At 42.2% G+C, this 16,754-nt stretch overlaps 2 protein-coding genes across 2 annotated transcripts; one reads left to right on the forward strand and one right to left on the reverse strand.

Annotated features, from left to right (window-relative positions):
• The first annotated feature begins 11,950 nt into the window (after positions 1 to 11,950).
• On the forward strand, positions 11,951 to 13,317 carry LOC103626389 (homeobox-leucine zipper protein HOX18). Its single transcript, XM_008646788.3, has 3 exons — positions 11,951 to 12,475; positions 12,627 to 12,706; positions 12,838 to 13,317. The coding sequence occupies exons 1-3, from the start codon at positions 12,140 to 12,142 to the stop codon at positions 13,091 to 13,093; spliced, it is 672 nt and encodes a 223-aa protein (XP_008645010.1). The 5' UTR covers positions 11,951 to 12,139; the 3' UTR covers positions 13,094 to 13,317.
• Positions 13,318 to 14,519: 1,202 nt separating this feature from the next.
• On the reverse strand, positions 14,520 to 15,774 carry LOC103626388 (homeobox-leucine zipper protein HOX18). Its single transcript, XM_008646787.2, has 3 exons — positions 15,231 to 15,774; positions 14,938 to 15,017; positions 14,520 to 14,829 (listed from the first exon to the last, which is right to left on the reverse strand). The coding sequence occupies exons 1-3, from the start codon at positions 15,582 to 15,584 to the stop codon at positions 14,520 to 14,522; spliced, it is 744 nt and encodes a 247-aa protein (XP_008645009.1). The 5' UTR covers positions 15,585 to 15,774.
• Positions 15,775 to 16,754: the final 980 nt, after the last annotated feature.

A 16,754-nucleotide genomic window follows, 5' to 3' on the forward strand; every position in this document is an offset into this window, starting at 1 on the left:
GTAATTAGTTCACCTAAAACTAGCACAAAGGCCATTTGGGTGCCTAAGTACTTGCTAGCTAACCTTGGTGGACCCATCCAAAAATGGGTACCAAAATATACTTAATAAGTTTTTGCAGGTACGTAGAGATGATATGAAGCTTTGGGGTGCTTGAGCGGTTTAACTCAATTATTATCTCAAGATATCAATCTTACATTGTCTATCCTTTAAGATTGACCCAAAGATGAATTGAATTGTTATATCACTAACTTCATATTCATCTCTAGCAAGAACTTGTGTTGTAGGGAATAAGGATTAACCTTTGTGGGAATCAAGCAAAAGGCCTACAACCAAGTGATATCCAAAGGATGGTAACAATTAATTCTTAAGTGCACATTGCTTTTAATTGGTATATTCCTTTGTGTCTTTTGTAGCCACATAGGAAAAATGAAGCACTTGAGAATGAACTTAAATGATTTTACCTTGCTTTGGAAAGGATCTAATTATATGGTAGATTGCAAGTTCATATTTTTATATTATGACAATCTACATGCTTTAAATTGGTTGTATATATCTTGTGGCATATTTCAAATTGATTATCGTATTATTGCCATGACCTAGACATAAAGAGGATTATCCCATATTCTTAAATGAATAGAGTGCTAAGTAAGAAATTCAAATTCTTAAAGCACTTACCAAAAGGGAAATTCTCTATATGACTAGAGTTGTGAAACTAATGTTTTTATCTAAGTGATTTATGTAGTTTCACAACATGAGAATGTGTTTCCCAAATGGAGTGTGACATTCAACGTTCAAAGAAGATCTAACCAATACTATGTGATGTATTCATTCTCATTTAAATTGGTTTTGAGTCTTCTACATTAATCACTCACCATGCTATGAATTAAACTTGCCACGTAAACTTAATTAAATAATCATGCTACTTTCATCTTTTTTTTAATTATGCATGATGCTTGTAAGGGCAATTTAGTTCATATCATGAGGTTTCCTTGTTTTAGTAACCTTCTTGTCATTCATATACTAGAGGTTGCTAAATAGAAAACTATTGCTTGTGTTACTAATACAATCTCCTTTAAGATATTTCGTGGAAATTCATAAGTAGAGATTGTGCTCTTTCATTTGGTAAAATCACAAGCATTAAAGGTTAATCTTCAAACAAAGAAAGATTAGGAATGCTCAAGGCAAAGGTATGGAACTAGTTGTTTCATTTGGTATGTGACCAATAATAGTTCCTTTCAAGTGGCATTCTTTCAATTGGTAATAATCTATTTTATGGAAAGAAATGCCAATATGAAGGTTAAATTCCTTTTGGCTTAAATTTGTAAATTGGTGCATATTATTAATTCACTCATCCATGTGCATTAATTTAAAAAGAATTTAATTTATGCCTTTATGCCTCATAAATGATAATTTGTTTGCCATTCATATATAGATATCATCATTCATTAAATACTTCCTTGTACTATTAATACCTCTTTTCAAAGTGTTTTATCAACTAGTTTTAAAAGGAAAAGAGATAACAAAGAAGGAAGTCTCCACAAATGATGAAAAGAAGAATACTAAGGTGACACCACCACAGATAGTAAGATCTGTCAAATTGGTATAACAAATGGTACGTTCTATATGGTGGTAAGTATTCTTAGGCATAAGTTAATTCATTGCAAATTTGTCATGCCTTGACCATGATATGTAATATACTCCTCATGAGACCCTTATCTGAATTGAAAGTGCATGTGGTAAGTCATTCAAATACTTTATGCACATATCTAGTGGGAGAACATTATATATCTTGTGTCATAGAGAATAAGTTTCACTTGTGTAAGCTATACTAAGACAATCCAAAATGGTAAATTTGTATCTCATTCATATGGATTGTAATCTTTGTTTTCTAAATAGCTACTCTTGATGCAGTTTAAAATTCCCTTATCGTTAATTCTAAAAGTGCATAATAATATTTCTGTTGATATTCATCACATACATATGCACTAACATGGATATGATTTTTAAACTGTAAAAGGTACAATTAGTGATCCATACTCTCTAAATTTTGGAAACCCATATTTTGATATCTTAGAAATCTACTTCAATCGATATCCATATGCTTCACATTGAATTGGATCACTAAGTTGTAAATTCCATGCATAACTTGTCTTTATGATATGAATGCTTGTGCGACTAACCTTGATAAGCTAGGTGCACCCAAAGTCAAGGTAGGTTCATCATCATGAAAGCAACACAGTGATGTATCAAAAAAAAAGGGAGAAAAGGCTCCTATTCTTAACTTTAGCTTTTATATGTGTGATTAGATATTGACTTGAAGCCATGTAAGATGGTTGTAAAGTATATGTGGGTACTCAAGGCTCTTACTACTAATCTCAAAGGACCCAATTCAAATTGGGTACCAAGATATGCAGCTTAAACTTGTTTTGCAGGATCACTCCTTCAATGGATCAAGTTGGGTGCTCGATAATGAATATATAAATCATATTTGGAGATAGTAGCAAGGGTGGTAACAACTGAATCTCAAGTGCATATTATTTTCAAATCCTATCTCTTTTTTGACTTGTGTAGCCACTAAGGGAAAAGAAGCACTTGAGGATATACATCAGTCATTGATTATGAAATAAAGGTCTAATTGGAAGATAAATGAATATTATCATATGGTCAACAAATCCAAAACTATGTGATGTACTCTCTCTCTAGTTAATTTGGATTTGATTCTTCTATATTAGACACTCACCATAATGTGGATTAAGTCAGCCCTTTAGACTTCATTGAACAACCATGCATATTATCCATGTCATTCAAAATATATTGTGCATGAGGGCTCAAGGGAAATTTAGTCCATATTATGAGGTTTCTCTATTTTAGCAACTTGTTTGCCTTTCACATATAAAGGGTTGCTAAATAAGAAACTAGTGCTTGTGCTACTAATGCCATCTCTTATGTTGAGTTTATCCATAGAAAATCTATGTTGAGAGATGGTGCTTATTATTAAATTGGATAAATCACAAGCTTAAAGGATACTATTCAACTAAAGTAAGATGAAGTTGATAAGAGGCCAAGGTATGAAAACTTCCTCTCCTTCAGTTGTTTTAGTATTTTATCCTTAGTGGGATGTACCATAGTATAGGTTAAATTCCTTGCAATATAAAATGTTCGATAGTGCATATAACTTTGACATCAATTATATGTGTGCACTAATTTAAAGGAATTTAGTCTATCCTTTTGGGTTTCAAGAATGATGGTTCATTTTCATCCACATATAAGGATCATCATTTATGAAACCCTCCCTTATGTTTCTAATGCTCTCTTTTCTAAGTGTTTGAACAAGGTCCTTCCAAGTGCTTTCAAGATGGATTCAAAATCTATGGATATAAGAGTCTTGGTTATTTCAATCATTGAGTTTCGATGGGTCTCATATCATGTATGATTGAACCATGCCAAGATGAATGAAGTTCAAGATTGCCTGGTTGGATGAAATCATAAAGAGAAAAGAAATCATAGTGATTCAAGAAGGGAGTTACACTTTTTGTCAACCAAATAATGAAGATGTAGTGACATATTTATATGATATCCTTCATTATGAGGTTTGAGGTTCATATTAGCATGCTTTACCCTTCAGAATTTCAATTGATATACTTTCAGTTCTTAAACTTTCAATTGGTTTAATTTTCATCATCTATGTAAAGCATGTTATGTTAAACCAAGATATAGTACAAACATCTCCTTTAACCTCATATTGTTGATGTGCATAAGTGTACTTTGTGTACTCTTGCATGCACAAATTGAGGGAGAGTTTAGCCTATATCTTGTGAGACTAATGATTTCTTTCAAGTTCATGTTATGTAGTCTCACACCTTGGTGAAAGAAGAACATCAAATGAGGATGAGTGGTTCCAAAGAAATGATCAAATATTTACCACATGTCACCCCATGGATTAGTTCTATTGGGGAACGATAGGTGTTCTCTAGCATAAATTCAATTGTTTCAAATATATTATGCCTTGACCAAGATATATGATGAACTCCTCTAAGAATCTTAATTGAATCAAGTGCATGTTACAAGTAATTCGAGTACTTGATGCATACATTTAGGGGGAGGTCATTCTATATCTTGTGTCCTTAAAGACTAACATTTTCTTTTAGTGAATTTGTGTAGTTCTTTGAAGAGAATGAGTTTCTCTTGATCGTTTAAAGAGGATAAGTTTCTATTTGAAATGTCAAGCCTATCAAAAGCTAAGATGGAAATTCATGATTATAATGGAGACCATGTGGCGTAGAACAAAGGTGTGTCACTCCATGAATTATTGTATTACATTTGTGTATCTAGGCTCTTACATGCTAGTGTGTGCATGTATATGCAATATCTTAAGTCACATCATAAGGTTGCACTTGTGGTGACGATTAAAGAATCTCTAGATATTTGATTAATACCTCTTGTGGTGATATCACAAGTTAGTCTTAAGTCATCTTAGTGAGGTATGAGTCAAACATGCTAACTTCTCAAGAATCTTGGCTTAAAATATTGCATATCATGTCTATTAGTATACCTTTTTGATTATGAGTAATTCCTTAAATTGGTACAATTTCACTTGTTTATATCTTATTTGTACCAAGGTTCAAATTATAGAACTTAATCCCCGGGCCTCACAAGTCCAAGTGCATAAGCTAAACAAGTATTCATCACTTGTATGCACACATTTAGGGGGAGAATAGTCTATAATTTGAATCTTTGAGACTAACTTCATTTCCAAGTCTATTATGTGTGTAGTCTCGAATTAGAAAGGAATCTTCGGGCAAAGACAATCGCTTCCACTGCAAATTTGATGGGTATCAAAGATTCTTTGCTCCAATAAATGTATATGTTATACATTTCATAAGAGAATGAGTTTCTCTTTTATATGCTACTCCAACATCATCTAAAATTGGTAAATATGTATCACATCCTTTTGGATTGCAAATGTCTGAAGTAGCATAGCTTATAAATTCTCCTGTCTAGAACTTAATTGATTAAATAGTGCACATGTTTCTTATGTTGCATAATTATGTTCAATTGATACTCCTTTTATGCCAATGGTACTTTAAGTTGCAAATAAGTACTCTCAACAGATATCAATTGAATTCATATATATATGTGTGCACTAAAACTTGAGGAGAACTTAGTGTAATATGCTATTAGTGATCTATTTATCTATCAAATTGTATCAATTGGTGTTTTTCAATTGATATTTTTCATACATGATCACTAGTTGCATAATCCATACTTGTGCAATTTTCATGTTGCCTCTTGTTGTGATAAGAAAATGCTAGGTGACGTCTAGACTCCAGGTATCAAGATTTATCTTTCAGTTAGTATGACAATCTTCATTTGATATCTTGGACCTATGTCACAATTATGCCAACAAGAGCTTACAAATGAATTCTAAATCCAACACAAGTTTGGAACCCCCCCTTGAAAAGGTAAAACAAAGGTACATCACTTCATGCCACTTGTACATTATTTTTTTTGTCATCTAAGGATCCTTTTCATGATAGTGTGTTCACATCTTGCTTAAATCATAATTTCTACCCTTTATATTCTTTGTATCCTTTTTGGAGATTTATGACAAAGGGGGAGAAATTTTGCATTAAAGCTTATCTTTATTTTTGAAAAGGGGAGAAAACAAAAAGGGGAAATCATAAGAAAAACATAAGATGTAGAAAGTTGATGAGTGCATACTATGTCATGAGCATCACGTTTATTTTATGACACACTGCACCCTATGAATAGTATGATATAAGTTGTCTCCACACTTTGACCCAAATATGTGCTTTTGGCATTTGAGTACAAAATTGGTATTTTCTGAAATGCACATATTTAGGGGGAGAAACTATATCATGGGATTCAAAATCTTATTTATCAAATCTTATGTAAGCTTTAAATGTGTTGTCATCAATCACCAAAAAGGGGGAGATTGAAAGTGCATTCATCCCTTTTGTGAGTTTTGGTGATTTGGATAACAACACATTTAAAGGTCTAACGAGTTTAATAAGTGTTGAACAGGAAATTCAGTATGATGAACACACTTGAATAGTGTATAATGATCAATGAACAAAGGTTCAACATGAGGTTAAATAACCAATGAGACAATGCAAATGGATATAATATGGTCTCTGTATTGGTTTGAATATATATGGACAAGACCTGAGAAATCACTACATACATATGATCAGAATAGAGGATAAAGTGATTAAGAGGACTGGTTAAGCCAAAGTGGATAAGATATGAGGAATCGTGAATTGGCTTGACCATATTACTATCAGTCCATATATGCTTCTATGAGAATCAAACTAGAGCTTGATTGGTCTTAACAATTATATCTAAAAGACATTCAAGCAAGGTTCACAATATTGAAGAAATGATTCTCTCAATGGATGCTCAATATGATGTGACTCAAGAATGGCTTGATAGGGTGAAGATAGCAAGGAAAGGGCTTCGAGGAACTAAGCGAAGGTGAAGGCCAAGCGACGGCTTGTGGACCGAGGTACCATGGCTAAGGTGAAGAAGAGAGTACTTGCACTAAGTCGATGAACTAATCAGCTATGAAGAGTTATAACATGTTGATGCATCAGTACGGTGACTTGAAGCCATGATTTGAACTCACATATGGTGATATGGTACAAGTCACAGGGTTTGATTTATGTTTGCTTCAAAAGGTGAGACAAAGATGTTTGTGATCCTTATGAAGCAACGCCATGGAGAAATCACACATGAGACACCAATGACTCAAGGAGTTTACTTAATTATATTTTATTTAACTTGAGTATAGGAATCGTCGTACTATAAAGAGGGATCCAAAAAGAAGGTTGGTGTTTTGCCAAAGCTCAAGCCTCTATATTCAAAAGCTATTTTTTGAAAACCAAAAATCTCTTTAAAATTCTATAGTTGACCATGGTTAGGTTTGAAAAAACTAGAGTGTTCTTGTTGAAAAGCAGCTGAACTTCTTCAACTGCAGCTGAGCTTTTCAGCTGAGCTGAACTTCAGCTGAGTTGAGCTTCTTCAGCTGCAGCTGAGCTGAACTTCAGCTGAGTTGAGCTTCTTCAGCTGCAGCTGAGCTTTTCAGCTGAGCTGAACTTCAGCTGAGTTGAACTTTCTCAACTCCAGCTGAACTTCAACTTCAACTGGGGTCCAGGCAGGTTCAACCGGGGTCCAGGGCAAGTTCAACCGGGGTCCAGAGAGGTTCAACCGGGGTCCAAGAAAAGTTCAGCCGGGGTTTTTTTTCCCGGACCTCACTGGTCAATACCGGTTGAACCGGCCCTAGGGGCGGTTCAACCGGTGTCAGGACCTGTTTTTGCAGTCTGACTTGCAGTCTGCCAGTCTGACTGGTAGACTGTCTGTCAGCCTGCCCCAGGCGGTTGAACCGGTCTTAGGGGCGGTTCAACCGGTCTTGGTCAACTTTGACCAGTCTGCGGTCAGTCTGCGCGTCAGTCTGGTAGTCAGACTGGCAGACAGGCTGCCAGGTCTGCCAGGGGCGGTTCAACCGCCCTAGGGGGCGGTTCAACCGGTTTTCAACGGATTTTTTAGTCCAACGGCTAGTTTTGAGCTCCCACTATATATACTACCTCCTACCTCTCTCCCCATAGCCAAGAGCACGATTTGAACTCCATTTCCAACTTGAGAAACACCTCTCACTCTCTCTCACACATCTCTTGCCTCTCCCATTTCAAATCTTTGGAGAGAAATCTTTGAGTGAGCTTGAGAGCTGCGGTTTTGTGCTTCATCTCTAAATCTCTCTTGCTCTTCTTCTTGATTCGAGCTTTGGTACTACATCGAGTTCTTTGTGGATTCATTACTCTTGGAGCTTGTAGCTCCTAGACGACTAGGTGTCTCTTGTGAGTCTCCAAATCTTGTGGAAGACCACAAGAAAGTTTGTATTACCCGCTCGTTTGAGCAAAGATTAGTGTGTGAGCTTGACCTTTGTGGTCGGCAAAGGGAGGATTAGGGTTGAAAGAGACCCGGCTCTTTGTGGGCGCCTCAACGAGGAAGTAGGGCACCTTGGTGGTGTGACCGAACCTCGGGATAAATCTTGTGTCTCTTGTGTTCTTGCTCATTGTGTTTGTTTGTGTTCTTCGTTCTCTCACCATTGCTTGGAAGATTTGTTTATATCTTTTTGGTGTGTGGATTTTGAGAAGTGCCATTCTCAGATCTACTACTTTGAACCCTGTGGATCATTTAGAACATCTCATTTCCAAAGTTAACTGGGTGAATTTCGAGATCAATTCAGTTTTACCCAGTTTGCTTCTAGTTTTTGTTGAAAAAGTTTTAACTTGCCTATTCACCCCCCCCTCTAGGCAACTTTCAGTTGGCCCTGGCGACCGTTGACTCACCGGACAGTCCGGTGCACACCGGACAGTCCGGTGCACACCGGACAGTCCGGTGAATTTTAGCCGTACGCCGTCAGCTAAATTCCCGAGAGCGGCCTCTTCGGCCGAGGCAGCCTGGCGCACCGGACACTGTCCGGTGCACCACCGGACAGTCCGGTGCCCCAGACCGAAACAGCCCCTTGGCTGTACACAGCCAACTCTTTTCTTTTCTTTTTCTTCCTGTTTCCAATACTTAGACAAGTATATTAGTACACAAAACCAATGTACTAAGACATAGAAATATACCTTTGCTCTTGATTTGCACTTTGTCCATCCACAAGCATGATTTCACATTTAAGCACTTGTGTTGGCACTCAATCACCAAAATACTTAGAAATGGCCCAAGGGCACATTTCCCTTTCAAATAGATCGATGATTTACACTAAAATTCATACCCATTTACGATGTTTTGGTTCACGTTTTACGCTGAAATCCGCCTGAGCTCCCACGCACGATTAGCTCTATATCTTCTGTTCTGATATATGCGGTAACTTCCAGCTTCGTGGGCGCGCTAATCACGGTGATACGTGGACCCACATGAACGAACCAATGAAAAGTTTGTTGCCGCTTTCCTGGTATGCAAGTTTGGACCATTAAATATGCTAGCATAAACACGAGTAGGAACCAACTACCCGACCAGCGAACACGACGTTGGCCCACCTTCGTTCATCCCAACTCAATCCCACCACGTGCGCACCTTGTGTTTATACAAAACATAACACATGTTTACACATGCATAAACGTGCCTCACAATCGCGCGGACGCACGCGCCCCACTGGCCCGACCTGACCACGCGTGTGACCACTACCTTGGCTGGGGCTTCCCATGCCTATTGAAAATCCTGGACTTCCATTACCAATAGCCTATATATATATATATGGAGAAAGCCCTAGTTAGGTATACCCACGTGACATACATGTGTGCGTCTGATCGTATGTTGATTCTGGCTTGGGCAGATTTTAGTGTAAAACATGAACCAAAACAGCGTAAATGAGTACAAATTTTAGCATAAATTCTAGATCTGCTTCGGAACGACGAATGTGGCCGGAAATTACGGCGCGAAAATCGCGCGCGTCCGACCGTGCGCGAGTTTTGGATCGGACAGATTTTAGTGTAAAACGTGAACCAGAACAACGTAAATGAGCACGAATTTTTGCATAAATCGTCGTTTCGTTTTGTAACAACAAATGCGGTCCGAATTACGACGTGAAAATCGCGCGTATGATAGTATATGGGTTATGGCTCGAACGGATTTCAGCGTAAAACATGAACCAAAACAGCATAATGTGGTATGACCGATCGAGTGAAGTCCTTTTACGTAAGTGATACACGAAAAATGATGATTGCCCGTGTGTCTTCACCAAAAGATCCAAAGTGTAATATTGTGTCATATCAGTTCATGTTGATGATCTTAACATCATAGAAAATAAACTTGATATTGAAGCGCGTCATCATTTGACGACAGAATTTGAGATGAAAGGTTTGGGTAAAACCAAATTTTGCTTAGGTCTTCAACTTGAGCATTTACCTTCTGGAACCCTTGTATATCAAAGTACATATACCCAAAAGGTATTAGAAAAATTCAATATGAATATGTCTTAACCTTCAAAGACTCCTATGGTGGTCAAATGATGAAGAACGGATATTGGGACCAGAGTTCCCATATCTTAATGTCGTTAGTGCATTAATGTACCTTGCTAGTCATACCCGGCTGGATATTGCTTTTGTAGTAAATTTGCTAGCAAGATACAGTTCTGCTCCTACCAAACGACATTGGGTTGGAATTAAGAATATCTTCCGATATCTAAATGACACAAAGGAATGAGATTACATGCATATTTTCTTTTGGAAATCAGTGTGAGTTTTACTCATAATCCAAAAGCATGGTGTACTCCTTATTTTCCCCGCAGTGTTTTTGAGGAGAATAATATCTTGGAAGAACAGCCGAAGGACGATCAAACGAAGTTAGATTGATCAAAGGGGAGTGCTAGAAAATGTGACATTTTGTATGTAATCAATCCAAGGGGTGCTGCAGTTATCTCGCCAAGGAACACATCACTTGGCTTGCACCGGCCTTCATAAATATACATGAACTCGTTTCCACTAATTTACAGCAGAACGAACCAGCTAGCTAGCTAGCTAGCCATCTAACGGAATAATACAATACACTATCATTACCAAAAACATCATCAACATGTATGTATATTATTACCACGAGAAATTCAAAGCAGTAGAGCTAGCTTGTCCGTCATGCATGGCGGGTTACTTTATATATATTAGTACACTTGAGCTACTTGCTGTTCTGCTGGTTTATTGCGTGATTGGTTTCGGGTGCATGATGTACACGTGTGCTGGCGTCTGCTCATATCAGATTTTCAGCAAATGCGTGCTGCGGTCATATACTATCTGCCGCAGCGCAGTCGGAAAATAATGGCTTGTGTGTGCGTGTATGTGTGTCTTGCTAAAGGTCGACGATGCAGAGCTCACTTAGCTTGTTTGGTTGCAGACTACTCTCTCTCTGACTCTCTCTATCTGTATCTGTATATATCCAGATACTATACGGACAAGTACAGCAGTACGAATGTCGGCGGAACAAGTGTGTGGTGCGAAAATTGTCTCATCTCGGCAGCTTTTTCCTGACTTGTGTGTTCTGGAGAGCCCTGACTTCCGTTCCGTTACATTGTTCCTGCTTTAATTTACAAATATGCGTACCGATGCGTGTATATACCATCTATATATGTGTCTATAGACCAGGCGCGCGTACGTGGATTGTTCACCGTCATGCACGCACGTACACCTGAGCAGAGCTTATAATGCATGCATGCGCTGAACTTTGCCTCCATGGGAGGACGGCGGGGCGGGCCAACCAATGCAAGAGACGACCCATCAGAGCAAGAGGGAAGGGGGCCGGAGCTTACATGCATGATGCATGCACGTCATGGAGTGCGTTGCACTTGAGCAAAACGCTCACCACCCAGCTTTCGTGTTTTTTCCCCAGTGTACGGTTCATACAAGGCCTTTCGTACGTACGTTCGTAGCCAATTAATGGGCTAGCTCGTTTCCCACGGAGATAGATTTCTTGTTGCACGCCGTCAGCGCGATATGATGATGATCCTCTTAAAGTGCACGTGTCGTCGTCAGTTTCAGGACCGACCATCGATCTGATCGATTCGCGGGGGACCAGGAAACGGCCCTCCGATCCTGCCTATAGCGCAGCTAGCTGGTCTCTTCTTCACCGCCTTTCCATTCGTCGTCGTCTCAAACAAAACAGTAGTACGTCCAATCGGGGACATTACCTTCCTGCTAATCCGTCTTTGCGTTCAAATAAAAACGTCAGCCTCGCTTTGATTAGGAGGATTAACATCTCTAACCCCACCCTGCGCCGTGTCTTCTTCTTCAATCCACACACGAAACTGACTTCGTCCTCCATCCGGCCTCTGCCGTTTTCGCTTCGCGAGATAGTTGTAGTCGCCCGCCACCTGCTGCGCCTATAAAGCAACAAGGCTGAGCCTTCATACGCCGGCTACTTGCTTACTTACCACCACTAGTCAATCTACTGCGTCGTCTTCTCTTCCCGTAGTCCCGAGTCCCGCCGGCCCATCTTCATTCCTCTCCATCGCGCGCGGTGGCGCATGCAATCTATGTACTAGGGCTGGGCCGCTAGGTAGATAGCTGCTGTGTGCACGTACATCTCAGGCTCTCAGCTCTCTCCCTACCGTCGTCGTACGTACTCCATGTACAGCTGCACTCGTGCCATGGAGGAAGAGGGGGTCGGGAAGTCATGGCTCGGGCTGGGGATAGGCGGCGGCGGCGATCTGATGAAGCGGAATAACCGACCACCGGTGCAGTTGGACGACCTGCTGTCGTTCCCGCCGCAGAGCGTAGCTGCTGCGAGCAAGAAGCAGGCGGAGAAAGGCGGCGGTGGGCGCAAGAGGCACAAGATCGTCGTTACGGCCGACGAAGATGGCCGCCAGTCGCCGCACGGCGGCGCGAGGAAGAAGCTCCGGCTCACCAAGGCGCAGTCCACGCTGCTCGAGGACACCTTCCGCGCCCACAACATACTCTCCCACGTATGCATGCATCGTCCTTCCCTCCTTCCTTCCATGGTTTCCATCTCGAAGGCTCGAAGCTCGCTCGTGCCGTAGTAGAAACCCTCATCCATGAATTTCTGCTTTTGTTATATAAACACTGACGACGACGTTTCATATGCATGCTGGACAGGCTCAGAAGCAGGAGCTTGCACGGCAGGTGAATCTCAGCGCCAGGCAGGTGGAAGTGTGGTTCCAGAACAGGAGAGCAAGGTATGTAGAAATCAGTGTACTACGTGTTTACTACGGCAAGGTATGTAGAAATTAGTCTGCACTGGCCGCCGCCGCCGCGCCGCTGCTCGCATGTTCTGAACTTGCTATGCAAAAATATGATCTTTCGTCAGAACGAAGCTGAAGCAAACGGAGGCGGACTGCGAGGTCCTGAAGCGCTACTGCGAGAGACTGACCGGCGAGAACCAGCGGCTGAGGCTGGAGCTCGCGCAGCTGCAGCGGTCGCCGGCGGCGGAGGAGGCTGGGTTCTACGTCCAGTCGTCGTTCCCGTTCCCGCCGCTGGCCACGGCCATGGCCAGCGTCTGCCCGTCGTGCGACAAGGTCGTCGCCGTGACGAGCGGCAAGAGCTCCACCAGCTACTCCTCGTGACGCGCTGGGTGGTCCACTAGTGGGCAGTTGACTTGAGACCTGTGATCATTTGAGAATGCATGGTTTACAAATTACAATACGATCGATGTGGCATGCAGTGCATGCTCTTGCAAGCTAGCTAGCCCCGCTAGCTTTTATACTTAGCTAGAAAGTAGATGCTGCTCCCAGATTGAAGATCTGAAATATGCATGGTTGTGATCAGTCACGACGATCGATTTGAGTTCCAGGATGATGAACTCAAAGATCCCATCGTCTAGCTAGCACCAATTATGCATGTAGTCACGCCAATTTGCATGTTAGTAATTTGTTAATTTTTAGTTACTATGTTTGGTTATATATATATATATATATATATATATATATATATATATATATATATATATATATATATATATGGCTATACGCTGATACTAATTAATAAGGGTCAGTTTGGCAACAATTAATGTTTTCCAAAGGAACCAAACATAACCTTAATCTTGTTTTTTTTTCTGCATGCGTCCTGATCCTTGATACGTCTGCGATGCTCATGTGCCACTTGCGCCAGAGCCCTTATCATACTGTGATCTTCCACTAGTACTTTAGAAGTACTACGGCCCGTACGGTCACCCCCGGGGGAGTCAACTGTTATGTTACCTGTTCATTTCCTTCCGGTCCACGTTCTGAAACAGTCCCGGGAACTGTGCGAACTTGCTGCAAACTCCCGCCGTGCGAACCAGCTTGGATGGATGACGTGTGGGTGTGATGGTACATTAAGTCATCCGGCTGATAGACGAGAAGGCAGCTCACGACGCTTTTTGTGGCTGGCTCAATGAGGTGCAAGGCTCGGCTCGGCTCCCTCAAAAACGAAACGGCCTTGTACTGTCATAGTGTCATAGTTGAAGGTTGACCATACATATTGTTTTGCATGCTATTAGGGTATGTTTGATTGAGGAGTGAAGAAAAATAGAGTAGCTTCATTATTATTTTTTGGATGTTTGGTTTCCACCAAGAGAGAAGCGGAATGATCTTTGAGTCTGCATATAAGAAATTTACTATAAATAGTTGAAATCCTCTCACTCCACAAAAATGACCGGGTGCGAGCGCTCTCTCGGACGCGAGCGCTCTCTTTTCTCTCCTACCCTCTACACTCATATGACTCTCCAACCAAACAGAAAGCGGAGCAGCTCCGCTCTATTTTACTCTTTAACCAAACAAAAAATAAAACGACTCTGTTCTATCTGTCAAACGTGGAATAGAGACTATTATCAAAAACTGAAATGTGAAGCCGCTCTATTCTAGATGACTTTCCAATCAAACACACTCTACCGGCCTGGCCAGGTCTCCCCGCAACGAGCGCACAATGCAAGCAGTCGTGTTGCAGGCTTGCAGTAAGCGAGGGGCAGCTAGGCCACTTGTCTCAAATGCATTCCTCTCAAATGGTCAGGTGTCAACGACTGCCCATTATTGAAGGGAACCCAGCGCGTCGCGAGGAGTAGCTGGTGGAGCTCTTGCCGCTTGTCTCGCCGCCGCTCGACACGGCAATTACCTTGTCGCACGACGGGCAGACGCTGGCCGTGGCCGTGGCCGTGGCCAGCGGCGGGAACGACGACTGGACGTAGAGCCCAGCCTCCGCCGCCGCCGCCGCTGACCGCTGCAGCTGCGCGAGCTCCAGCCTCAGCCGCTGGTTCTCGCCGGTCAGGCTCTCGCAGCAGCGCTTCAGGATCTCGCAGTCCACCTCCGTTTGCTTCAGCTTTGTTCTGACGAAAAGATCGTATTTTTTGGCAATAAGTTCAGAACATGCAGACTGAATTCACCATATGCATGGTATGTAGTAAACTCGTAGTACACTGATTTCTAATGCATACCTTGCTCTCCTGTTCTGGAACCACACTTCCACCTGCCTGGCGCTGAGATCCACCTGCCGTGCGAGCTCCTGCTTCTGCGCCTGTCCAACAATGCATGAAACGTTCATTTGTTCGTCAGTTAATAACAAAAAAAAGTAGAAATTCTTTATGCAGACATGAACAATAGATTATTCAGGCGCTACTACGGGCTAATCCTAATATATGCATGGATGAGGATTTCTACTTGCACACGAGCGAGCTTCAATTCGAGATGGAATGGAAACCATGGAAGGGGAGAGGATGTGGATGCATACGTTGGAGAGTATGTTGTGGGCGCGGAAGGTGTCCTCGAGCAGCGTCGACTGCTCATTGGTGAGCCGGAGCTTCTTCCTCGCGCCTGCGCCGGAGCCGTCGCTGGGGCCTGGACCGCCGTGCGGCGACTGGCGGCCATCCTCGTCGGCCGTGACAACCTTGAGCCTCTTCCGCCCACCGCCTTTCTCTGCCTTCTTGCTCGCGGCACCTTCTTCCTTGACGCTCTGCGGCGGGAACAGCAGGTCGAACTGCACCGGTGGTCGGTTGTTCCGCTTCATCAGATCGCCGCCGCCTATCCCCAGCGCAAGCCATGACTTGCCGACCCCCTCTTCCTCCATGGCACGAGTGCTGTGCATGGAGTACGTAGTACAACGACGGTAGAGAAAGAGAGAGAGAGAGAGAGATGAGTCGTACGTGCACCCAGCACAGCAGCTAGCTAGCCCAGCCCTAGTACATAGATCGCATGCGCCACGCCGCGCGCGATGGAGAGGAATGGAGATGGGCGCGCGCGCGTTGGTCGGAGACGAAGGGAAGACGACGCAGTAGATTGACTAGTAGTAGTAAGCAAGTAGCCGGCGTATGAAGGCTCAGCCTTGTCGCTTTATAGGCGCAGCGCAGGTGGCGGGCGACCACAGCTATCTCGCTCGCTCCTGCTCCTGCTCCTACCCGCGATCGCGAAGCGAAATAAAACGGCAGAGGACGAGGTCAGTTTCGTGTGTGGATTGAAGAAGACACGCGCGCAGGATGGGGGGAGGTTTAATCCTGCTAATCAAAGCGAGGTGGACGTTTTTATTGGAAAGCTAAGACGGATTAGCAGGGAAGGTAATGTCCCCGATTGGAGTGTTGCTGGCGACTGTCTGTCTGAGACGATGAATGGAAAGGAAAAGGCGCGTGCGCGGAGAGAAATTCTCTACATAAACAAATATAAGGAAAAAATTGCCGAATATAAGGAAAAAATATGTATACAAACAACCTCTTTTACGACCTCTCACATCCACCACTTTTAAGATCTACAAAAACAAATCAAAATTTGCAACTTAATCTTTTAGTTATTTATTTTTCTTCTATTTGTATAGACCACCGGGTAGTACATGTAAGAGGATGTGAAAGAGATTTTTTACATCTCGGATGCAAAGAAATTTTTTCCGGAATATAAACTCACTCGCTTGCAGCTCCTCACACCTAGAGGCCCACATAAACAGAACGGAAAAAAAATAATTACTAATTGATTAAATTACAGATTTTGGTCTGGGTCTTCACGTGGTAGATGCGAGGGACCGTAAATGAATGGGTTTACATCCAGATTTTTTTCCCGCGCCAGGGAGCACGCGCGCGGTGAAGAAGGGACGAGGAGGAGTGCCGTTTCCTGGTCTCCCGCGAATCAGATGCAGCCCGGCCGGCACCGCGATGGGTCCTGAAACTGACGACACTTTTAAGAGGATCATCATCATACAGCGCTGACGACGAGTACTAAACAAGAGATAAATCTATTATCTCCGTGGAAAACGAGCTAGCCCATTGGCTAC

The sequence above is a fragment of the Zea mays genome, chromosome 5, assembly GCF_902167145.1.
Source record: "Zea mays cultivar B73 chromosome 5, Zm-B73-REFERENCE-NAM-5.0, whole genome shotgun sequence".
Classification (NCBI taxonomy): Eukaryota; Viridiplantae; Streptophyta; class Magnoliopsida; order Poales; family Poaceae; genus Zea; species Zea mays.